The following is a 25,193-nucleotide window of genomic DNA, read 5'->3' as shown; positions in this document are numbered from 1 at the left end:
GGAGATCTGACGAGAAATGAAGTTGGGGGACTGATTGACCCTCTCTCAATTTACCACTTTGCCCCTACAACTTGCCCTGACACAGCCCTGCCCCCCCCACCATGTGAGGTTTGTATGTGACGTTTAATTCAGCCTCTATTGATAGACTTCCCAAGCTAGGTAGGAGCAGTGTGGCTTCTGGCTGCATGAAGCCTTGAGAACCTGTATTTATTTAGCAAGATGAAATCCTGAAAACCCCAGATTTTTAATAAAGAGAAAAATACCTTTTTGTTTAATTTATTATCTCTTTGCTCTCCATGAAGGTGATCTAGTAATGCACTAGGATGTATTCCTATGCTTTGAGTTCTGGGCAAAGGGAGCAGGTTGTTTCAAACTAGTGGCAAAGAGAGCTGTATGGCAGAATTGGAACCCAGAAGAAGAGTTGGTTTTTATATGCTGACTTTCTCCGCCACTTAAGGAAGACTCAAACCGGCTTACAATCACCTCCCCCTCCCCACAACAGATACCTTGTGAGGTAGGTGGGGCTGAGAGAGCTCTAAGAGAACTGTGACTAGCCCAAGGTCACCCAGCTGGCTTCATGTGTAGGAGTGAAGAAACACATCCAGTTCACCAGATTAGCCTCCGCCGCTCATGTGGAGGAATTTATTAAAATGCCTGCTTCTGTGCATTTTTTAATTGAAAACATAGGGTCAGAGATTTGAGCACATAATGGCAAAAACAACTGACCATTTGCCATGGTAGAAAAAGCAGTCTAAGATTTTTCTTATTCTTTTCTCTCTGAGTGGCATATCATGTTTATAGAACAAGCTTTTCATCCTTAGGCTTGCTGAGAAATAGGACGAAATGAGACTTGCTCTTCCACAGTTTGAACCAGTTCTTCATAAAGTGCCAACTTCTGCCACTGTGGAACCGCTCTTCTTCCTCCCCCCCTTCATTCCTGGTGGCAGGAAGATTTCTAGCAATCTTATCAACGAGGCTTGCAAAGAATTGGTGAAACAGTTGCTTTGGCTAATTATAAGTCTGACTATGTTTCTTCCTTAGGAAAACGTGAAACCTAAACTCCAGTTTTTGCAGAAGTATTGTAGGCTGAGGAGAAAATCTTTGAAATGTGACTTATACAGCTACTCCCCAAAGCAGTGTTCAGACATCACTGTTGTAGTTTTTCTTGGGTTGCTATCATATTGCTTTCCATTTTTCCCCTCTCCGGCATGTTTTGTGACCACCTGGAAAGGCTTTAGCAGTTTTATACTGCCAAGCCTCCCACAGGGAAACGGTTGCCGGAAAATTCTAAACATGGAACTGGGATGACTTTCTCTTGGGGGCAGAAGCAATTTGTAAATTATAAAGGGATTTGAATGGGCAAAAGGGAGTTAGTTAGGATTGACAATGTAGAGTCTGTAGGCCCGGACTACAGGTAAAAAATATTCAGAAAAGCTGAGAGGTGAAGAGTAAGCAGTTGCCCATGGAGGAAGAATGGGAGATAAAGGGGATTTCAAGGCATGAAAGACATTAAAACATTTAATTTTGATGTAGTGTATCTACTTTCAGCTTGGATGATGGTCTCTTATCAAGATTGCACAGCTGAACAGTTTGCGACGGTTTCAGTTAACCAAATAGGAATAAGAGAAAAAACGTGTGATGCAACGTTAGCTCTGTGAAGGTATGACTGAGAAAGGATGCAGGCAAAGGATACACATGCTTATACATTTGGTGAGAGACAGCTGAATGTCTAAAACGATTTGTGATTTGACAGTGAAAGTTCTGTCTGTGGTCGATAGCACATTCGGGAATCCATATTTGATGACTTATCTGTCAGCAGAGACATGAGGGCTTGTTTCGATGGTCTGTTTATGAAAACGTGGGAATGTCCAGTGTGTATGGGTAACTTCTGTTGATTCCCCCCTCCCACTACAGCCGCCTGCCCCCCCCAAATTAAAATGATAGGTGGCTCAGAGGCCAGCAGGAAGGGGAGGTAGGAAAGTACTACACTGTGAGTTTGGGTTCCATTTGCAGATCTTGAAGGATATAAGCCCTTATAATCTTACCTACGTATTGTCCTGTGATGAATGGATACTTGCATATCCAACATTGTCCTCACATATGTATTTGCACTAGGTTAAACAGGACTTGAAGTAAATGAAGTAAACTGTAGAACTAGAAAAGAGCAAGAGTCCAGTAGCGCCTTAAAGACTTAACAAAATTTCTGGTGGGGTACGAGCTTTTGTGAGCCACAGCTCACTTCTTCAGATGAAAAAGTGAGCTGTGACTCACAAAAGCTCATACCCTGCCAGAAATATTTTTAGTTGTTACTGGACTCTTGTTTTTTTCTGCTGCTACAGACAGACTTACATGGCTGCCCAGCACGATCTGTCTCCACTGTAGAACTGAAATTGTTCCTTTTAAAAGTAACTTGATACTCACATTCTTGTATCCCAGTAATGCCATTTGCTGCTTCAGGAATTTGACCTACACAATAAAAAGGAAATTTGCATATTATTTTGTCCCACGTGTCAGATTTTAAAACTGTCTCTTAGTAACCCTGCTTCTAATGGATGTTAAATAATCAAATGCTGAAATAATAAAACTGTGGGTTTTTTTGTCCTAGCCAAAGTTAGTGCTTGCTCATTTTTAATGCTGATGATTTTTTAAAATTGCTTATCAGTTGCAGATGGTTTATTGCTGCTTTCACATTTTGCGTGAGAATAGTGCCCAAGGTCTGTAGTGAGTTGTATTTTAACCATGGTATCAGTATTTATTTCTTAGTAGTAATACAGTACAGTATTCTTGTGGACATGCTGGAACTATACTGTTGCTCAGCTATAATGGCGAGTATAGGTAGCTACTGTGTGAACAAACGTGACGGACCCCTGGACTCATACATACCCTTTTCTCTTACCCAGTCAACTAATGAGTTATTTCTGTTTTTCTTAGGACACCCATGTTATATGCCATTTAATCTCTGCTAACAAAATATTATTTCCCTTTCCCTGCGAACCCGGGTTCCAAATCCCTATTTGCCAGCTCAGACGTAATGTAACAGAATTTTTTTTGAAAGCATCAATAAGTCATTAGCTGGCTCTGCAGGGGTGGGGGGAGTGGAGTGTTCCCAGGGAGGAGATGGAAGGCTCAGGTCCCTCCCTCAACTCTTCTGTTAGCATCAGGCACAGTTTGCCATTATGCTTGAACTGGGCCTGTGTGTCGTAGGGCTATGTGTAATGAATCATTGTGCTGCCTTGGCTAGACTGTTTGAGAAAAGAAAGTTCAAATCCACACCCAACTAGCAAGTTTGCTTGGGTATGTTTAGACCAATTGCTATTTCTTAGCCTAATCTACTTAAGAGGATTATTGTGAGGCTAAAAACACAGCCCGTGGGGTTCAGTAGTTGGTAGCACAAGGCCAAAACAAATCCTCTGAGCAGCAACCTTCTGCAGTTGCCATCTTGGAGGCTGAGTGTCTCTGTGTGTCCACCACAGATTGTGAAAGTGATCCTCTACATAATTGGGCTTGGGGGCATGCTGGGGTAGGGGGCGCTGCCGGTGGGGCACCAGTGGGGCAAGAGACATGGCGTGCCGCGGGCTCTGCTGTTGCTCCCCCAGTGTGGACACCAGGAACATCCAAAATCTGGGGAAAAAACTCTTATCCCAAACACTTCTGCTCCCAAGTATTTTGGATAAGGGATACTCAATCTGTATTAATGTACAAATGACTTTCCACTGGGTGGGAATGATCCTTTTGGTATGCCATGGCTAGCTCTTCGTATCTGAGTGAGAATGGTCAGCTCATAGTCAATTCGAGAAAATATATATAAAATGATGTATAGATGGCATTTAACACCTAAGAAGATTGCAAGGATTTATAAAGTGACATCCCCTAAATGTTGGAAATGTAATAAAGAAATTGGTTCTTTTTATCATATGTGGTGGACCTGTGATAAAGCTAAGGAGTTTTGGGATATGATTTATAATGAAGTAAGACTGATAGTACAAAAAAATATACCCAAGACACCAGAAATGATGCTACTAAGCATGATACCTGATGACTTGTTAACACAAAGGACTTTTCTGATTTATGCTACAACAGCGGCAAGATTGCTCTTTGCAGCGAAATGGAAAGGGGCAGAAATCCCAGGGAAAACAGACTGGATTTTGAAAATGTTTGAACTGGTGGAAATGGCAAAACTTACAGCCATTTTAAATCAAAAAGACAATGCACGATTTATGGGGGAATGGGAGGCTTGGATGAAATATTGTGAATATGAATTAGGACTGGGGAAAATGGAAGACTACCTTTTAATCTGATCTAAATGATACTATTAATATCAAGAACTACAATTAATTATACTAATAGAATATGTTATATGAAATTTAACTGAGATATAAGAAGATCAGACCAATCACGACGGGTTAGAATACTTTATCAAGAGGCGGACGGAGGTGATGGGGAAGTCGAAAAATTTTCCGTTATCTGGTAGTTTATAACGTATATAAGAAATTACAACAACATCTAGTTAGGATTTAGAATTACATGTTACCATTATTGTTGTTTGTTAATATGGGAAATTTGTATTATAAAATCCAATAAAATTTTAATAATAATAAAAAAAAGAGAATGGTCAGCTCATATTACTCCAATTTTGTCACAGCTGCACTGCCTACCAATTATTTTCAAGATCCACTTCAAGGTGTTGGTGCAACCTTAAAGTCCGTTACGGTCTGGGACCCTCATAGCTACGGGACCGCCTCTCCTATTACAGCTCCCTGCACCCCCTTCAATCGTTTTTTTGGGGCCTCTTGCAGGTGCCTGGCCTCAGGATGATTCAGTTAGCTGCCACCAGGGGAAGGGCTTTCTCAGTTATGGCCCTGTGGAATGCATTCACTGATGACACCCATGGCCTGCGGGACTTGCCTAGTTTCCACAGGGCATGAAACTGAGAAAGCTGAATTGTTCAGGTTGGCCTTTGGAGGTTAACCAGATGTTCTGGGCTGGTTTGATATTGGTATGGTGCTTATAAAAATAAGATATATAACTATGTATTATCTGATTTTTGTTGATTTTAAACTTATTTATTATGATGTTGCTTAAGTGTTGTAAGTCACCAAAGATCCCTTTGGTGAGTGGTGACTTAAAAATCTAATAAATAAACGTTGCTACGGTAGCTTGCAGCAATAGCTACATGGAATTCTTAAAACTGTGGTCAGCGGTATGATTCCTTCTGTATTTAAGATCTCTAGTCATTATGCTTTCTTGTTGAATATCCCACAGACAATGTACAAAACCTGGTCCCATCAGAGCTACCGTTTTGCAGAATAACAGCCATTGTGCATGAATGTGAAAATTAAACTAATTAGTTCATTTACGCATGCACACACCGTCTAACTCATATTAGGGTTACAAAGTTAAACGCGTGGATTCCCTTTAATGTGAGCAGAGCTCTGTCTTTACCTTAAATGGATATAATACCTACTTCCTTGAGTCCAGTTCTAGTACAGGATGAGGGATCAAGCACTCAGAGTACACTTTATTGGTCACAAGATCTTATTTTGCAATCATGCGGTGGAATTTTTAATAAAGGAATATTTTAAAGACTTATTTGTTTATAATCTCTTTAATCTTGACTCTGAGCACATGATGAAGACTGCAGACTTGCCAATAACTTGCTTTTGCTTTTTATTTGTACTGTTGACTTAATTCGAGATAATCCAGTCAGTGTAAGATAGTATTTCTGTGTGTTTTTGTAGTTCACAATTGGACGCAAGAAGAGACACTTGAGTGGCTGGTGGACTTTGTTGAGCTTCCTCAGTACGAGAAGAACTTCAGAGAAAGTCATGTCAAAGGAACGACATTGCCTAGGTGACTTTTCAGCCCTGAGAGGTTCTGTGCATGTTGTACCAGTTTTATGGCCAGATTTGAAGCACTGCTTTCAGAGAGATGCTAAATTTGCAATATTCTTTCTGTATTTCACCTTTTCCTCTTGGCTGTCAAACTGCTATTGTATATTGCTGGCAGAATATGCTTCAAATTCAACACATAAAACTTAAGGACAGTTATTTAATATTTCTTACGCTCTATCCTTCCACAAAACCCCTTGCCCACATGCTAGTGGTGAGGATGTTTTTCATTGCAGTGAAAAAGAGTTCCCCAGTCAGATGATGCTTGTGTGACAATTAGTTAAAACTCCCCTTTGGTGCAATCCCCCCTCCCCAAAACCCAGACAATGATTTTATTTTCAGAACAATTAGAATAAGGTCACCTTATTCAAAGAATTGTATGATAAAACATCATTGGGCGAAAACGTATGGTCGCTTTAGCCTCCTTTATTCCCTGTTCCGGCCAGGATTCAGCCAGGATCTAATAGAAGCTTGGCTTGCTTGTACTTCAAGGTCATCTGCAGAGTCCCTGCTCATCAGTAGTAACACAGTTCCTGCAGCTGAATAGATGTGCTTATATCCTGTCTCTATTATTATTGTTTTCTGCTCAAGGCTATAGCTGTATGACCAGTACTAGATGGATAGGATGGATGGATCCTGTTTTTATACATAACATCAATTTATTTAATACAGTCCGGGACCAATAAAAATAGAATCAATATAATAGTAATTTTAAGGAAGAGTCTTACTCAGTTTAAAACCTCCTTTTATCCTAATATGTATTTATTTATTTTATGCCAATAAAGGTTTTGATATTGAATATAATAGTACAAACCTCCAGTATATCAAGTAACTTATGAGAAAAGAAACACTTAAAATTATAAATTCACAGAATTTTACGTTATCTTTATATAAATTATAGCTAAACTTTTTTTATGGCTTACCCAAGTTTTCCTAGTCTTATAGGCTGTCCATCCAAATCCAGATAACTGAGAGAAGAGTCCTTCTATTTTTACTGGGATGGCGGGAAATTATGCGGGTAATCAGCGTTTCCCTAATATGACTAAAGATCTTGCAATCAAAAAAGATATGCTCTAGGGTCTCGATATTCCCATCAACACATAGGCATATACATTCTGTGGATGGTAAACCTCTGTACCTACCCTCAAGAATCGCTGAGGGCAGCATATCATACCTTAATAAGGTGAAAATCCTTCTATGATGAGGGTTATCTAAATGCTTAACATAAGTCATCAAAGCTACCTTATTTAACCTGCCTGGATCATAAAGAAAGCTCTCAACTCTGTTCAAATCATGCTGCCTCTCAATATCCAAAATCCTCTGTTTAATCATAGCCTTTGCCTGAGCATAGTCCCTATTCAGGAGAAATTGTTGCGATAGAACCTGTCCTTATACAGCTGTTGTTGCCGAAGTGTAAAGAACAGCAGTGCAGTGGTGCCGATACTTCTCTCTAGGTGAAGACCCAAAGAAATAGCAAAATAAGGAAAGTCGAACGTTCGTTGAGATATTTCGTGCAGAGGGATGGCTTTTGTTACCTGTCTCATGGTATTTAAGCTGGCATGCTACCCATCCCCACTGAGGGTGAAATTCATTTAACTAGTAAATTCAGTAATCATTATTGGCACATCGCACTTAGTGGAATGTTCATTTTGTTAGCCACATCTTTCAACGATTGCTTTCAGGACAAGCAACCTAAAACCTCCACTTTGTTGTGTGCAGGATAGCGGTCAATGAACCTTCATTTATGATCTCTCAGTTGAAAATCATTGATCGGAGCCACAGGCAGAAGCTTCAGCTGAAGGCCCTGGATGTTGTTTTGTTTGGACCTCTTACACGTCAGTACCATTTTTATTTATTTCCCCCTCCCTGACCTTTTAGCTACTGGTAGAATGCATTCTGTACAGTTCCTTGCATGAACCATACCTTTACTATATCTACTTACCTTATTCTTCTTTCATACAAGACAGCAGTCCGGGCAGGAAAACTGCATCCCATGTCCCGCTTCCAGAACAGACAAGCTGCACTTAGCAGCTGAGGCAGCCATGAAATATCGACTCTTCTTTTTCCCCCCTGCCCGCTGGTCTTTTCCTATGAGATTATGCAGATGCTTGTTCCAAATTCCTTCTGAAACGACTAAGTGGGTTTTAAAGAAAAAGAATCAGTTGGTACTCCCCCCAAAAAAACAACAACAACAACAATAGCATCATTTTATCTAAGTTGAAGGAAATGGCGGGTGGACAGTGAAACTCTGAACATTATGTAATGACAACCCCCAAGGGCAAATGTGGCCAACTTAGAGTATGGATGGCGTTTCCTAGGCTGTTCAGAAGCTTAACCAATCAGAAGGGTACAGCTTCTCCTCTCCGCCACACCCACCCACTTGCAAGGCCTCTGCGAAGAGAGTGCGGAAGATCTTACAGTCAGAGAAGCCCCCTCACCACAGGTGCTCTCTGGTTCTTCGCAAACAATCCTGTCTCTTTTCTCATAGACTTCTGAACCAATCCACCTCCACCCCAATCACTGAAAGAAGGAACTTCTCAGAGGAGCCAACTTTTGGGTAGAACACCCTTCCCCCTCCCACCTTTGGCACAGCTGCATTCTAAATCTCTTTTGTGCTGGTCACCCGCAGTGGGTATGAATTGCTTCCAGGTGGCCAGGCTCTGGTTCTTTTTCTTTTTAATCCATATGATTAATGTTAGTATTGGTAGACAAGTGTGCTAATCAACATCTGTATGGGCTAGTAATTTTCGTTCTGTTCTTTTTAAAAAAATGACTTTTTAGAACCCTATTTTAGTGGTTTCAGAAGGAATTTGGAAATTACATCTGCATAATACACATAGAGCCAATGTGGTGTAGTGGTTAAAAGTGGTGGACTCTAATCTGGAGAAACGGGTTCCACTCCCCACTCCTCCACATTGAGCCTGCTGGGTCAGTCACAGTTATCTCAGAACTCTCTCAGCGTATGCGGAGGCAGGCAATGGCAAACCATGTCCAAATGTCTCTAGCCATGAAAATCCTACAGACCGTAAGTCAACTGTGACTTGATAGTACTTTCCACTACCAACAGTGCACATAGACTGGTGTGTGTGTGTGTGTGTGTGAGAGAGAGAGAGAGAGAGAGAACATTTCACACACACCCCAGTTGGTCATTGTAGCCTGACTGTTCTGGAAAGTGGGACACTTCATGTAGTTTTCCTGTCTGACCAGCTGCATTGTACAAAAAAGGAGTACTCATGTACATATAACTACATGGCTGCTCTAAGTGAGTTGTGCAGATGCCCAGTCAGATGCTTGGCCCTGACAAGCAGTCCTCTGTGCCCTTTCACAAGCTAGTTCCCTTATGTGTATTTTTTTTTTTTTGCAAAATGGCTTTCCATATGCTGTGAGGAAACTCCCCAGTGCAAGCCCCCTTGGGTGCATGCTTAGATCCTGGCCATAACATGAAGCGGTTTTTTTTTTGCTAGCGTCAGAAGAGGTATTAAGGTCAAACTCAAGTTTGGAACTGTTCAGGTTCAGTGCTGAAGTGTGTAAGGAGAAGTGTGTGTTTTGGGAAGCCTGTGCACACTGTAAAATTAAACTTAAAAATATTCATCCCTTGCCTTTCCCTTATGGCTGGAAGTGGTTTACAATCCCAGAAATAAAACCTCATTAACTCCCCCCTTCCAAAGCAAATTCCTGCAGCTGAAATGCCATTAATAATTAGCAGTTAAGGGGTGGGGGTCTGATGTCTACATACATTTATCCTATTGTGTGTGTCATTTTCAGGGCCACCTCATAACTGGATGAAAGATTTCATACTTACAATTTCAATTGTGATTGGTGTGGGAGGCTGCTGGTTTGCATATACTCAGAACAAGACCTCCAAAGAGCATATCACAAAAATGATGAAAGATTTGGAAAGCCTTCAGACAGCCGAGCAGAGCCTGTGTGAATTGCAAGAGAGGTAGGTGGAAAATGGTTTAGCATTTTGTTCAGATGCATGCACAGACAACATCTCAGTAAACAATCTGGCATCCCAGGTTGTCATTATTATACCCTTGTTGTTGAGGGTTGCTCATTCCACCTAGTGAGGTCCCAGTCATGGTAGGATTTGAACTGGGATATTGTAATCCATGCTTCTAGCTACACCAGCTCTCATGTGTAATCAGATTGTAGAACTGGGTTCTTCACATATTTGAGCGTGTGTCCCCCTGTGTTTTTAACAAGCGGATATAACTGTACACACCCCCTAATATAGTGGTTGTCAAGAGATGGGTAACCCCTCACAACACATCTGCCATAAATTTGTGCTAGGTGGTCAGATCTCAGAAGCTGAGCAAGGGCAGCCCTGGTTTGTACGTGGATGGGGGACCACCAAGGAATACCAGACCACCTCTGTTAATCTCTTGCCTTGAAAACCCTACTGGGTCACCTTAACTCGGCTGCGACTTGACAGCACTTCACACACACAGATGGTGTGATTCAGTCTGTAGGATGTAGACAAGCTGGAACGTGTCCAGAGGAGGGCAACGAAGATGGTGAGGGGTCTGGAAACCAAGTCCTATGAGGAAAGGTTGAAGGAGCTAGGTATGTTTAGCCTGGAGAGGAGAAGACTGAGAGGGGATATGATAACCATCTTCAAGTACTTGAAGGGCTGTCATGTAGAAGAGAGTGTAGAGTTGTTTTCTGTTGCCCCAGAAGGTCAGACCAAAGTCAGCTCTGTTAACTTGGGCATGGGGGAATGTCTATTTTGAAGGCTTGAAAAAGCACAGGAGGAGAACCGGACTGTCGCTGTAGAAAAGCAAAACCTGGAGCGCAAGATGATGGATGAAATTAGCGATGCAAAACGAGAAGCCTGTCGGCTGAGAGAGTTGAGAGAAGGAGCCGAATGTGAACTCAGCAGGCTTAAGTATGCAGAAGAGGAGCTGGTTCAGGTATTTCTCAGTTGCTGTTTGCTTCTATTGTTTGTGCTGCTGGTTGCTGTGAAACACTGATTTCTGTTGGCACCCCCTCCTCACAGGCCCCTACTTTGTCCTGTAGGCTGTTCCTGAGGGTATGCCAACTACCAGGAGCAGAATTGGGGGCGGGGGGGGGGCCACAGTGGGCTCCAGCAGAAGTGTAAAAGTTCCATTCAGTGGAGTCTGTGTATGGCTGGATATGTATTGCTGTGCTTAGAAAATGAACAGTTCTTCATGTATTCTAGAATCACAGGTATAGCCTAGACATTATATGTTTTTACTGTGCTCATTGTGATAAAGAGTCCCCACCCCACCTGAGGGGCTCAGGATCTTTGGGGCTAGGAATGAAAGGACTGACAACTTTACAATGCTGGACCTTTTCCAAAAGTTTAGTCCAGTTTGTAGCATCTGGCTGAGGGACAAAATGCAACTGCAGACGAGAGAAGCAAACTGAGGTCCGTCCCAGACAGGCGGTTCAGGTGAAAGCCAGGAAGGCGGTAGGTCATGTGACTCACAGGCGTGAGGAGCCAGGCTTACAGAGCGAAGCACCAAAGAAGGGACAGTTGATCGCTATGCAAAGGAGTGTCTGTGTAAATATGGCTGCCACTGTGTGTAGCTCTCAAAGTCTCCTAAAGGGAAGGGCAGTGACTGTGGAGCAAGGTGAGGAGTCTGGCCTCCCAAAGGCCTTTGGTTTCTAGCCAGTCTTGTAGCCCAAGAAGCGAAGTCCTGCCCAGCCTCCAGGATGCCACAGAGAAGCAAGGCAAATTTAGGCCACCTACCAATTGCTTCGGCATTGCTTATAAGGATCAAAGCAGCAGCTGTCTGATAGTTATGCAGTGGTATTGCTCATCCTCAATATTTGATAGCGGGACAAGAAAGTTTCAAGTCTTTGCTGAAGGAAGTGGAAGACCGGGGTACTTTTTAAATTGTGGAACTCCCTGCTCCAGGATGTAGCGATGACTGCCAACTTGCAAGGCTTTAGGAGGGGAGTGGACATGTTCATGGAGGAGGGGGCTATCCATGGCTACTAGTCAAAATGAATACTAATCATGATGCATACCTGTTCTCTCCAGGATTAGAGGAGCATGCCTATTATATTAGGTGCTGTGGAACACAGGCAGGACAATGCTGCTGCAGTCGTCTTGTTTGTGGGCTTCCTGGAGGCACCTGGTTGGCCACTGTGTGAACAGACTGCTGGACTTGATGGGCCTTGGCCTGATCCAGCAGGGCTTTTCTTATGTTCTTAATATGTTCTTAAAACAATCCCAAGTCGATAATCGTACAAGTTTTAATTAAATCTGCATACATTTGTACATGAATAAAAAGAACTGTTTTGAATGGGAAAGATGTTTCTCTTTTTGCTTTGGATGATGCCTTGTCTTATCAGGCAGCACATGAGACTCATTTCCTCCTGTGCGCAATATGAGGAATGGCTGTTCTTCAGAGATGGTGCCTGACATTTGCAGTTTTGATGCCTACTGTTACAGTGAGGGAAAAAAGTATTTGATCCCCTGCTGAATTTGCCCGTTTGCCCTCTGACGAAGAAATGACCAGTCCATAATTTTAATGGTAGGTCTATTGTAGCTGTGAGAGACAGAATAACAACAGGAAAACTCCCAGAAACCCAGAAGACAAAGGTCAGAGATTGATGTGCATTATAATGAGTGAAATAAGTATTTGATCCCTTTGCAAAAGATGACTTAGTACTTGGTGGCAAAACCCTTGTTGGCAATTACAGAGGTCAGACGTTTCTTGTAGGTGGCCACCAGGTTTGCACACATCTCAGGAGGTATTTTGTCCCACTCCTCTTTGCAGATCCTCTCCAAGTCAGTAAGATTTCGAGGCTGATGTGTAGCTACTCGAACCTGCAGCTCCCTCCACAGATTTTCGATGGGATTAAGGTCTGGAGACTGGCTAGGCCACTCCAGGACCTTAATGTGCTTCTTCTTGAGCCACTCCTTTGTTGCCTTGGCCATGTGTTTTGGGTCGTTGTCATGCTGGAATACCCATCCTCGACCCATTTTCAATGCCCTGGCTGAGGGAAGGAGGTGCTCACCCAAGATTTGATGATACATGGTCCCGTCCATCGTCCCTTCGATGCGGTGAAGGTGTCCTGTCCCCTTAGCAGAAAACACCCCCAAAGCATAATATGTCCCCCTCCGTGTTTGACGGTGGGGATGGTGTTCTTAGGGTCATAGGCTGCATTCCTCCTCCTCCAAACACGGCGAGTTGAGTTGATGTCAAAGAGCTCGATTTTGGTCTCATCTGACCACAACACTTTCACCCAGTTCTCTCTGGGTCATTCAGATGTGCATTGGCAAACTGCAGACTGGCTGTCCAGACGGGCTGTACAGACGGGCTGCAGTACATGTGCTGTCTTGAGCAAGGGAACCTTGCGGGCTCTGCAAGATCTCAGTCCTTCATGGCGTAGTGTGTTACCAACTGTTTTCATGGTGACTATGGTCCCAGCTGCCCTGAGATCATTGACAAGTTCCCCCCGTGTAGTTCTGGGCTGCTTCATCACTGTTCTCATGAGCATTGCAACTCCACGAGATGAGATCTTGCATGGAGCCCCATACCAAGGGAGGTTGACAGTTATTTTGTGTTTCTTCCATTTGCGAATTATTGCACCAACTGTTGTAACCTTCTCACCAAGCTGCTTGGCAATAGTCTTGTAGCCCAGTCCAACCTTGTGCAGGTCTACAATCTTGTCCCTGACATCCTTGGACACCTCTTTGGTCTTGGTCATGGTAGCTAGTTTGGAATCTGATGGATTGATTGCTTCTGTCGACAGGTGTCTTTTGTACAGGTATTGTAACAAACTGGGATTACAGGTAAGACCTCTCCCTTACAGTGAAGATACCAGGTAGCCTGACATCTGGCTGGTTGATAGGGGATCGAACCTGGCTGGTTGATAGGGGATCAAATACTTATTTAACTCATTATAATGCACATCAATCTCTGACTTTTGTCTTCTGGGTTTCTGGGTTTTTTCCTGTTGCTATTCTGTCTCTCACAGCTACAATAGACCTACCATTAAAATTATGGACTGGTTAATAATCAGACCAATCTCTGAGAAAAGGTACAGCTCTCCTTTCCAGTTAATTGCCCACCTTTTAAAACGGATTTCAGGTGCTTAATACAACCAAGAAATCGACTAACCTGGGAGCCTTATTACATACTAGTACTTAGCCGAATTCCAGAAGCAGTCACAGAAATGTTAGCAAACACACATACAAAAAAGAGCTTCCAAAATATGTATTTTACGCTCGGTCTTCATGAATAACTCTGTGCATCGCGTCTCTTGACTCTTCTTTAGGTCCGTATGGCTTTAAAAAAGGCCGAGAAAGAGTTTGAACTGAGAAGTAATTGGTCTGTCCCTGATGCACTGCAGAAGTGGCTCCAGCTGACACACGAAGTCGAAGTCCAGTACTACAACATTAAGAGGCAGAATGCAGAAATGCAGTTAGCTATTGCCAAGGAAGAGGTATGGCAAATTCTGGAGTCAGGAGGGCCTAAAATAGCAGAAGCCTGCTGGGTTTCGTTTAGCTGATGATCGAGTCCTAGGCTTGTCTGGCTGCAGATAACTAAGAAAGATTTCTGGTTCTGAGCAGACTTCAGCGTGTGCCTTAGCAAAAAATGATAATTAAAATTCCAGGGCCGTGTGCTTTAGTCTTCCTTGGCACCTGCTGCCGAGGCTGCCCTCATTCCCTTAGCTGCGTTTCCGCTGCATTCAATCTGCTCTCTAAGTAAAGGCAGATTAATATTCTTCCTACCCTGAAAGTTCACAATTGGTAACACTTGGTAGACTGCAAGTATAAAGTATAGACTGCCAATGTGGTAGACTGCAAGTATAAAGGTCACATTCAGACAGCAGACTTCACCACCAGCAAATTAAAAGGTGCTCCAAGCCAGCTTGCTGCAGCTCTCCCATTGCCCATATCCGGGGAAAACGAATCTGTGAGCCTGTATTCGTACATTATGCGTGGCTGGAGTTAGCTTCTAACTGGGATCCCTTCATTGTGCTCTGCAAAAGAAGGGTGGAGTTAGGTGTGTGGGCTCCATGGGGTGGTGCACATTTTACCTTAACCATGGTCTTATGCTTGCCATTGTAACGCAGCCAAAATGTCTACTTAATTTTTTTTGCTATTAAGCTGCTAGTTTAAAAAAATCTTGCTTTGGCAAGTTTCCAGTGGGAGGGACTTGCAGAGCTGTGGGGTAGCTTTGGAAGTACCTCTGAATGTGAGGCAGGGGCCCTCGTAGTACACATGGGAGGGGAGAACTTTGGGGGAGGGCTTCGTATTTCTATGTGTGTGGGTTTTTTTAGAAGCTGTAATGGGGCAGGTTATCTCTGAGTATACTATGACCAAGCCATTCATTGGAGTTTTAAACTGGTAATGCTTTCCGCGCATAACCTGCTGTCTAAAAGGTTCTCTCTCCATGTTTACTACATCATTGCTTATATAAGCTTTGGCTTCCCGTTTGCCCTTTAGGCAGAAAAGATTAAAAAGAAGAGAAGCACTGTCTTCGGGACATTACATGTCGCACACAGCTCTTCCCTCGATGAAGTGGACCACAAGATTCTGGAAGCAAAGTACGCAGGGCTACCACATCTCTTGTGTGGGTGACACTCCTCCTGAAGGAGCGGGTTCATTGCTTGGTGGTGCGACTGGATCCTGACCTATGGTTGGAGTCTTGGGTGGAACTTTGTTATGTCTTTTATCACCTCTGGCTGGTTTGCCAGCAATGACTGTTGCTTGAAAAGCATGACCTGGCCACAGTGATCCATGCTCTAATCACTCCCAAGTTAGATTACTGTAATGTGCTTTGTGTGGGATTGCCAGCGAGGCATAGTGGTTAAGAGTGGCGGACTCTAATCTGGAGAACCGGGTTTGATTCCCCACTCTTCCACGTGAAGCCTGCTGGGTGACCTTGGGCCAGTCACAGTTCTCTCTGGACTCTCTCAGCCCCACCTACCTCACAAGGTGTCTGTTGTGGGGAGAGGAAGGGAAGGTGATTGTAAACCGCTTTGAGACTCCTTTCAGTAGAGAAAAGCAGGGTATAAAAACCAACTCTTCTTTTGCTTCTTCTTCTTTGAAAATGGCCCAGAAACTCCGGTTGATCCAAAATGTGGCCGCTGAGTTACCGTCGGGGGTTGGTCACAACGATTGTATCACTCCTGTGCTGAAAGATCTGCACTGGTTACCCCATCTATTTCTAGGCACATTGAAGAGTACTGGGTCTGACCTGTAAGGCCCTAAACGTCTTGGGCCGGAGTACCTGAAGGATCTTTGTCTCCCATACTATCCAGCCCCCTAGTTAAGATCTGCCTCTCAAGGCCTACTCTCTGTGCTCTCTTCAAAGGTGAGGCAGGCGATGACTAGAGACAGGGCATTTTCTATGGTGGAACCTTCCCGTTGGAATACCTGCCCCTTGAGGCATGGCTGGTGCCTACTTTGCTTTCTTTTAGATGCCAGGCAAAAATAACATGTATTTACCCAGGCTTTTAATTAGGGTTTTTACCTTACCAACTTTTTAATGAGCTGCTTCTGTTTTATGGATAGCTTTTAAGCTGTTTATGTCTAATGGCTTGTTTTTAATGCCTTGCTCTTATATTGGGACATTGTTTTGATTGTAAGCCACCTCAAGAAGGATTCTGAAGAGGTGGTATAGAAATACCCTAAATAAATACATAAGCCAAGTCAATGGGTTGTTTAGTACTATCATGCTGCATTTTTAAAATTAAAAATGTAAAGACCTACAATGTGAATATTAAGCTGCTCCAGAGGACAAATGAAGTTCCTGAAATATGCAGATGTTAATACTGCTGATTTAGATTGCATAGCCAATAATTTGCGAATTGTGTTCCTTCCCAGGAAAGCGCTTTCTGAGTTAACCACTTGCTTGAGAGAGCGTCTCTACAGATGGCAGCAGATTGAGAAGATCTGTGGCTTCCAGATAGCGCACAACTCAGGACTACCGAGTCTGACTTCCTCACTTTACTCTGATCACAGTTGGGTGGTAATGCCGCGAGTCTCCATTCCACCATATCCAATTGCGGGTGGTGTGGATGACCTTGACGAAGATACTCCTCCAATCGTCTCTCAGTTTCACGGTACGTGGGGGCTTATCGAAGTAAAGGCATTGGACAAAGGAGGTATGCCAAAGGCTGGCAAAGGATTTGGCTGTGTCAGGGATTAACTGGACGGGATACAAACATAAAGTGGGGGTTAAGTAGCATTTTCAAGCCAGCAGGTTAAAGATTCTAGCAGTATAGAAAGCAGAGAGCACAGAGGCAGGTCTTGGATCCTAGTTATACGGTGGAAAGTGAAGGGGCTCATCTAATTCCAATCTGTTGGTTGTCCCCAGCCCAAGAAATGTCTGGCCTTTTCAGCCCTGGCCCCAGCCTGGTGGAACTCTCTCTCTAATGAGACCAGGGCCCTGTGGGGTTTAACATAATTCTGCAGGGCCTGTAAGACCGAGATGTTCCGCCAGGCCTACAGTTGAGGGCAGCAACGGTTTCCATCAAAGCTGGCCTCCCTTTCCCCTCCCCTTCCTCCTTCTCTTCCATCAGATTCTTGATAGGGGACCCTGATTGCTCTTCCCAGGCCAGATGCAGTCCTTTGTTCCTGAAATGAGTGCCTACTTGTTTTAAATTCAGAACGGTTTTAATTTAGTATTGAATTTTCTTGTGTTTTATTGTTTTATGGTGTTTTACTTGATGTTCTCCGCCCTGAGCCTGGCTTGGCTGGGATAGAGAACGGGATAAAAGTTTAAAAATAAATAAATAAAAGTAAATATTTATAGGCATGTAATGCATCTGGAAGAGAAATATTTCCAGCTGTTTTTGGAAAATTGTGCTTTAATTGCTTTCCTCTGATCTTCTGTGTCCTTGCTGTCTGTTTTCCTAACTTGAAACTGCTGGGTGTGTTTCAGCGTAACATGTTAGGGTAGTGGCTTCAGAGTAGTACTGTTTTTGGCATAAGACATCAGTAGCTGGTTACTGATAGCTGGCTTGAGCGTGGTTGTAAATAACCACTCACCCTGTCGCCTCTGTGATAAATATTGCATAAGTAAGAATAATGGTCAGGTGAGGATCCTTTCCAGAAACGGAGAAAGGAATTAATCTCCTTGGTTGTGGGGTGGGAGCTGTGTCTCTGTGGAAGGTTCTTGTGGAACTCTGTCTCTTCTCCTTTCTTGCCCCCTTTCCAGGAAGCAATCTGGCAGCAGACCCCAGTTTCCTTCTTTAAAATAGGGAAAGGGATTAGGCCTGGCTGGAATGCAGCCCCTGAGAGAGGAAAAATACACTTTCGGGGCATCTATTACTTTATTTAAAAGAATTTATATCCTGTGGCATCTCTCCCTTCTTCCCACCCAGTTGCCCATAAAAAAAGGGGGGATGCTTCTGGCAAGGAATAGCCCTCTGGCGCTGTGCTCTTTTGCAGTGTGTTGTCGGAAAGTTCTCTCCTTTATGTCACAGGCAGCCTCTGAGATGTATCCCTGGGCAGGTGGCGGAGAGGAGATGCTCTCCTGGTCTTGCTTCAAAGGATGAAACGCTCAGCTGGAGCCTCAACAAGAGCAACACTCTTAGAGCTCCTTGTGTGGCTCTTTTGTTTCCAGTCAGCCTTGTCCGCCGGGGCAGCAGCTCCAAGAGAGCAGAAAGGAAAGCCTTATTGGTATTGTGTTGTGTAAAGGAGCTCAGGGTAATAATGCTCGCTGCCCCTTGGTGGGGAGGGGGAAGGAAGGGTACACGGGTAAGTGAGGCTGAAGGTAGACAGTCACCCTTTTGCATCTTTTTTGTGGTGGTGTAGTGGTTAAGAGCAGTGATTTGGAGTGGTGGACTCTGATCTGGAGAACCGGGTTTGATTCCCCACTCCTCCACATGGGCTGTGGGGCCTAATCTGGTGAACTGAATTTGTTTCCCCACTCCTACACATGAAGCCAGCTGGGTGACCTTGGGCGAGTCACGGCTCTCTTAGTCCCACCTACTTCACAGGGTGTCTATCATGGGAGAAGGGAAGGTGATTGTAAGCCGGTTTGATTCTTCCTTAAGTGGTAGAGAAATTCGGCATATAAAAACCAACTCTTTTTCTTTGCAAAGAAAACCTGTCCTCAAAGGATGTACATCTGGTCTTTGGGATACCGCATTTTCCCAATCCCCAAACAATAAAAAAATTGTAGCTGGAAAAACACTGTCATTTTGATCAGCTGCCCCTTTAGTGTTTCTTTTGTGATTGTGAATGCTGTGTCGAATGCCCATAGCTCCTATTGAGTCATGTTTGTGACATCGCTGCTAAGAAGCAACTTAGTTCTTCTTTCCAGACTTATGCTGTTGTGTAAAGCTGTTGAATTTATGGCTCTGGAGGCTGTGCACGCCACCTCTGGGTTCTGACAGAGCCTTATGCCCAACCCTCTGTGCTGCCCTCAGACCTTTTTTCTTTGGCAATCTTCAGCAATCGCTGATGGAGTCAGGACACTGTTCTCTGTAAACCAGAAATGTGTCAGCACTGGCCCTATCCCATTTGGCATTAGAGCTAAATTCCAGACTTTGCATTACAAATGCAGTGTGACTTTGTTCAGAGACATCTGGGCTGGGAATGACATTCAGAAGTCCAGGGCTTCCTCGCGAGAATATCTGGTTGAGGACTCTCATTGGTCAGGTCCAAGAGAACCAGCGTGGTGTAGTGGTTAAGAGTGGTGGACTCTAATCTGGTGAACCGGGTTTGATTTCCCGCTCCTCCACATGAGCGGCGGACTCTAATCTAGAGAACCGGGTTGGTTTCCCCACTCATCCACATGAAGCCAGCTGGGTGACCTTGGGCTAGTCACAGTTCTCTCCAAATTCTCTCAGCCTCACCTACCTCACAAGGTGTCTGTTTTGGGGAGAGGAAGGGAAGGAGATTGTAAACCTGGTTGATTCTACTTAAAAGGTAGAGAAAGTCAGCATACAAAAAGCTATACTTTTTTTCATTTTTGTGATGTTTTGATTCCTATGTAATGCAAATCTATTGTTCTCCAACAGTGGTTGGATATTATTTCTGTCATCCAAGGTTACGTTGAGCTCATTCCTTACAATCTATATTTCCTGTTCCAATTTTTGGCTTCTCCTTAGCTTACCACATATCAGCATATCTTTTAATAAGGCCTTACATTTTTAAATGAGGGTTTAAACCCCTTTGATCGTAGCAGCCATTATATACAGCGGATTTACTCAGAATTGCTATTTTCTAATGGACTGTAATAACAAATTGAATGTGCCAGAATAGATTCCTGTTAAATGTTTGAGTTGGGTGTTGCTGCTAGCATCATCAGTTTGAGACTTCCAGCATGACCTTTTCTCCTGAGACCTTAAAAATGGTAACCAATCCTGCTGTGAGATTCCACCAAGTAGAGGTCACTTTTACACCTGCCTGTCTCCATGTGGTAACTCGTGTGCAGGTTTTATATGGAACTAATAATCAGGGAAGAAGAATGCACTTTTTATACAAGTTTTGTTGGAGTTCTATCTTTCTCTCCTTTTTAAATTGAAACTCCTGGGCGACAGGGGCCTATATAGGTATGATTTCCAAAACCACCTTGTAAAAGTAAACTTATTCTTTGGCCTGTATGGAGCAAGAAAATGTTTCATGTTATAATATACATCCGCAGATTAATTGTGAACCCTGTTGTTTCATTCCTCTCAGGGGCCATTGTGAAACCTGCCACCTTAGTGAGAAGCAGTAGCATGTGCCGCTCCAGGCGAAACATCGTGCCGTCATCTCCGCAGTTGCCACACTTGGCACAAACACCGCACACCCCGCTCACACAAGCTACTTTGCACTCACCAGACCCCGACATCCTCTCCGTGTCCAGTTGCCCCGCTGCTTACCGCACAGAAGAGGAGGAGGAGGCCATTTATTTCACGGCAGACAAACAATGGTACAAGAACGGCGCTTTGCATGATGACTGGGTTTGTAGGCCGTGCCTCCACAGCTGTGTGAAATTCTGTGCCTGAGTGCCCTTCATGTTCAAATTTTTGGCACCTAGAAGGAATAATCAGGGCTGTTTCTTGTTGATCTAGGAGGTTTTTAAGCAGAGGCTAGATGGCCATCTGTCACCCATCTGAATCTGTGAACGTAGGCAGATCATGAGAGGGAGGGCAGGAAGGGTTGCGTCTGAGTTTGGCTCTCGTGGCCCTTTCTTACATGCCCAGGGAAATGCTGATCGCCACTTTGGGGTCAGGAAGCAATTTTCCTCCAGTCCAGATTGGTCAATGGGCTTGGAGGATTTTTTTTGGGGGGGCCATCTTCTGGGCATGCAGTAAGGGTCACAGGGGCGGGGGGAAGTAGTTATGAATTTCCTGCAGGGTGTTGGACTAGATGACCCTGGTGTTCCCTTCCAACTCTATGATTCTATGAAATTGTGCTGGAGTCAGGTCTATAGGGTTCAAAGTATTTTTGACTTTATGAGCGAGCACTGAAGGAGGCCAGTCCAGGTGTAGCATCCCCTTACAGGTTGTGACTGCAGGGGAACAGTCTACAAGGGCATTCCCCATCAGTAGAACCTATTAGCAGTAGTTTGATCTTGCAACTGTGAAGTCGTGATGGATAAGCGAGCTGGGGAGACTGCTCCATCTACAGCATTGATTGTTTGCTGTTGCCATCATAGGTCAGTCTTATCTTTGCTCGACGCCCTGGTGTGGAGAGTGGACTGATTGTGGGCCGGCTGACACAGTTAGAGAGTTGTAAATTTAACATATGAAACAGAGCTTGGTCAGATAAACGAGAGCAGGTCTCTTTGGTTTCATTCTTATTTGATGCAAAATGGAAGAAGAAACCATGTTACTCGGAGATTTCTTCACTGGCTGCCTATTTGTGTTTGGAATTTAGTTCAGGGTCGCTGGGGCTTCTCTTTCAAAGCCTTTCATGAACTGTGACCCACATACTTCAAAGAACGGCCTCTTCCTTCATGCACCCGTGCAGTAACTCCATTCCCCCCCCCCCATGCCTTCTCTGCATCCCTTCCCTTACGAGGGTGGGACCAGCTGCTGCCAGCGTGGTGTAGTGGTTAAGAGCGGCAGACTCTGATCTGGAGAACCAGGTTTGATTATTCCACTCCTCCATATGCAGCCTGGTGGGTGACTTCAGGCCATTCACAGTTCTCTCTGAACTCTTTCAGCCTCACCTACCTCACAAAGTGTCTGTTGTGGAAAGGAGAAGGGAAGGGGATTGTAAACCACTTTGAGACTCCTTAAAGGTAGAGAAAAGCAGGGTATAAAACCCAATCTTCTTCTTCTTGGACATAGGCCTTTTGGGTTACAACCCCCCTTCTCTGGCGCAGCCTCCCAGAGGGGATGAGTCAGGGTTTCCAGAGAGGATATAAAATAGAATTGTTAAGGAGGGCGCGTGGAACCAATGTAACAGTTGTTTGGGACAAAAAACATGCCAGTTATTGTATTGAATTATTATCAGGGGCATTGATATTTGGTTTTGTCGAGGTTTTTTCCCCCTGGTTAACTGCCTCAGGTCCCAGCAACAGTGGGAGAAAGGTCAACCTAAAAAAACATTTTAATGAATAAAATAAAATACAAATTTCTTCTGTTTGAAGTGATCAGTTGTTTTCCTTTTATAATTTTGATAAAGTGGAATGTCTTTTGATCACACAGCGGCCCGCTCTTGAAGTCTTTGTCCAGTAAACAACCCGCAGCTGGTCCTACATTCTTCTGGAAGGTGGTGTCTGCTCTTCAATTGTGACTTGTAGACAAAGTAGAAATCAATATTAATGCCTAAAATCAACTATCTAGACACAATTAATCTTTAGAGCTCTCTACCAACGCGTAGCCCAGAATGATGTTAATTATTGTGTTCTGGGTGTCCTACAGTGACTTCACTCCAATGCACTTCATGAGCATCCAGTGCTAGATGTTTAATAGTGGAAGGGACAGAGCGACCTTCCCTGGATAAATCCCACAGCAGCCATGAGCAATTCACTTACTTGGGGCTGAGAATTAAATAATAAACTGAATCATTTGTATTAGACCACAAAAGCAGCTTCATGACTATCAAAATATAAATTTTGGCTGAGAAGCAGTGTAAAAATACATTAAAATAAATAGCATTAGCTGCCTCGAGCAGGTCTCTGGAGTGGTGGCATATTAGTTGCGAAATAAATTACTTTTTTGCTTTCCTTTTGATTTGATTTTCTTTCTGATTTTTCTCTCTCTCTCCCTTTGTTTTAGGGAAGTACAAGACACAGGTTCAGAATGTGACTCCATAAATTCCTCCGTCGGAAGGAAGCAATCTCCTCCTTCGAGCCTTGAAATATATCAACCCCTGTCGCCTCAAAAAATATCACGGGAAGAACTCTCCTTGGAAGAGTCCTCCACTGGAGACTCTTCGTCCTTAACCGCTGACATTTCCAGGGGTTCTCCTGACTGTGTTGGCATGACAGAGACTAAAAGTATGATCTTCAGTCCAGCAAGTAAGGTCTACAACGGCATCCTGGAGAAGTCCTGCAGCATGAACCAGCTCCCGAGTGGCGTCCCGGTCCCCAAACCTCGCCACACCTCGTGTTCGTCCACCAGCAGCGAAAGCAAAGCAGGCCACGAAACGGCTGCTGCCGCCCCTCGGATAAGCTACACCTCACAGGACCTCTGTCAGAACGGGGAACGAAACAAAAAGTCCTCCAAAATAAAAAGCCTTTTTAAGAAGAAGTCCAAGTGAAGCGACAGGAGAAAGCTCTCAAGATTGGTAGACTCTTGTTGGCTGTTTTTTTGTTTTTTTAAAAAAATTAAGAATGTAGTCCATCTAGGTTTTCCCAGGCCTGGATGCCCTGGCAGGAAAACCTCTTAGGTCAAACTCCTCTTCTGTTTTTAAATGACTATCGAGTCAAGTCGTGCCAGCTATTGATGAGAAAAAATTCAAGATGGTTTACAGTCATTTGTCTATTTATTTCTGCTTTTTTTTTTAGTTTATATATTAAAACTTTTTTAAAAAAACAAAAAACCACTTTAACACAAGCTTTAACGGATTAGGAAGCCTGCAGGGGCTTTGCCAAAGTTTTTTTTTTCTTGTTTACTGGAGCATCTTCTTATCTTTCCACAGAGCTATGGCATTTGCATACTGGACTTAATAAACTCTTAATGAAGTAAAAACTACTTAAATTGCACTACTGTTTTCTCGACTGGAACGTATCTCTGCAAGTGGATACTTCAGACTTGTAAGATGACAGGAAAAGATGGGTTGGTTCAATATTTTTTGGTCGTTTTTAATGCAAAAACTAACTGTCAGTTTCTGGAATTGGAGCCTCATTTCTTCTACAGAATGCTTCTCTAACTGCGTCTATTAATGTAAATGGATTGGGTCCTGCTGTAAAGATCATAATTATCCAGGGCTTTCACTGTGATTCTACTGCATTGCACAGGCTATATGGCTAAAAAAAGAGAGACTCCTATTAAGAGAAGAAGCTCCTGATTCCATATGCAAGCGATAAAAGGTTAAACTTGATTTGAAGGACTTTTTAAGACATTCGCATCCTTAAAAACTGGGATAGGGACAACTGTGGGCACTTGTTTACATACCTTGACAGGCAAAGGATGTTTGATTTGTGAATATTTGTACTGTGGCAAAGACAATAAATTGGAGATATCATTGTGCAGTGGATTGTTCTCATTTTAGCCACTCCCCCATTTTAGCCACCCCCCTTTTCAGCCAAGCCTCCCAGAGTTCTTTGCTAGATGTTATATGTTACCAGCACTTGTTCCGTTTGTGGATATTCTTGTAAGTACTCCTTTCAGAGTAGATTAATAGTTATTTTGCTGCTTGAACCCCTTAGCCCTGTTAACTTGGACATGCTATTGTTTGAGCACACTTACAGCCAAAGTAAGCATGCTTTTTGTTTTGGTTGCGAATCCTGCTGCGTGGAATGGAGCTGTATTCCGAATGACTGTGCAGGACGGCGGTCCCTATGTCCATCATAAGATCACATGACATTCTGGTTAGATGTGCCATCATTCATTCGCATATACAAGTCATCACTTGATATTGCAGTCACATGATGAACATGTATCTGTAAATCAGACCTGTATATGCGATATTTCACTTTACATCCCACTTTTCCAATAAACCATCCAAGGCGGCTAAGAAATCATCCAGTGAAAAATGCCAGAAGATACAATTTCTCTACCATCCAAGCAACCATAATGTTAAAAATGCTTCGGAGCCAGGCTCATTTTTCAGTGTTCAGAATTATGTATTGTAATGACAATATTTTCTAATTATTGCTGCCACAAAATCTAATCCTAACCTTATTTTCATTTTTTTAATATCCCTTTAGTCCCAATCAGGGAGAAAAGCAGCTTGTCACATTATTCTCCCCTGCCTCACCTTAA

At 43.5% G+C, this 25,193-nt stretch overlaps 1 protein-coding gene across 1 annotated transcript in view; it reads left to right on the top strand.

Moving 5' to 3' along the window:
* The window catches only part of STIM2 (stromal interaction molecule 2), a 65,033-nt gene extending 41,507 nt beyond the window's left edge, over positions 1-23,526 (top strand). Inside the window, exons 3-11 of the mRNA XM_056855103.1 lie at positions 5,739-5,850; positions 7,608-7,723; positions 9,654-9,831; positions 10,624-10,801; positions 14,145-14,312; positions 15,319-15,419; positions 16,702-16,940; positions 20,509-20,743; positions 23,043-23,526. Coding sequence (XP_056711081.1) covers positions 5,739-5,850; positions 7,608-7,723; positions 9,654-9,831; positions 10,624-10,801; positions 14,145-14,312; positions 15,319-15,419; positions 16,702-16,940; positions 20,509-20,743; positions 23,043-23,526 — 1,811 coding nt within the window. The remainder of the gene's footprint in view (positions 1-5,738; positions 5,851-7,607; positions 7,724-9,653; positions 9,832-10,623; positions 10,802-14,144; positions 14,313-15,318; positions 15,420-16,701; positions 16,941-20,508; positions 20,744-23,042) is intronic.
* The last annotated feature ends 1,667 nt before the right edge of the window (positions 23,527-25,193 follow it).

This window comes from Euleptes europaea, chromosome 9, assembly GCF_029931775.1.
Source record: "Euleptes europaea isolate rEulEur1 chromosome 9, rEulEur1.hap1, whole genome shotgun sequence".
NCBI lineage: Eukaryota > Metazoa > Chordata > Lepidosauria > Squamata > Sphaerodactylidae > Euleptes > Euleptes europaea.
The sequence above is the reverse complement of the archived record's forward strand: the minus strand, read 5'-3'. Positions and strand labels throughout refer to the sequence as shown.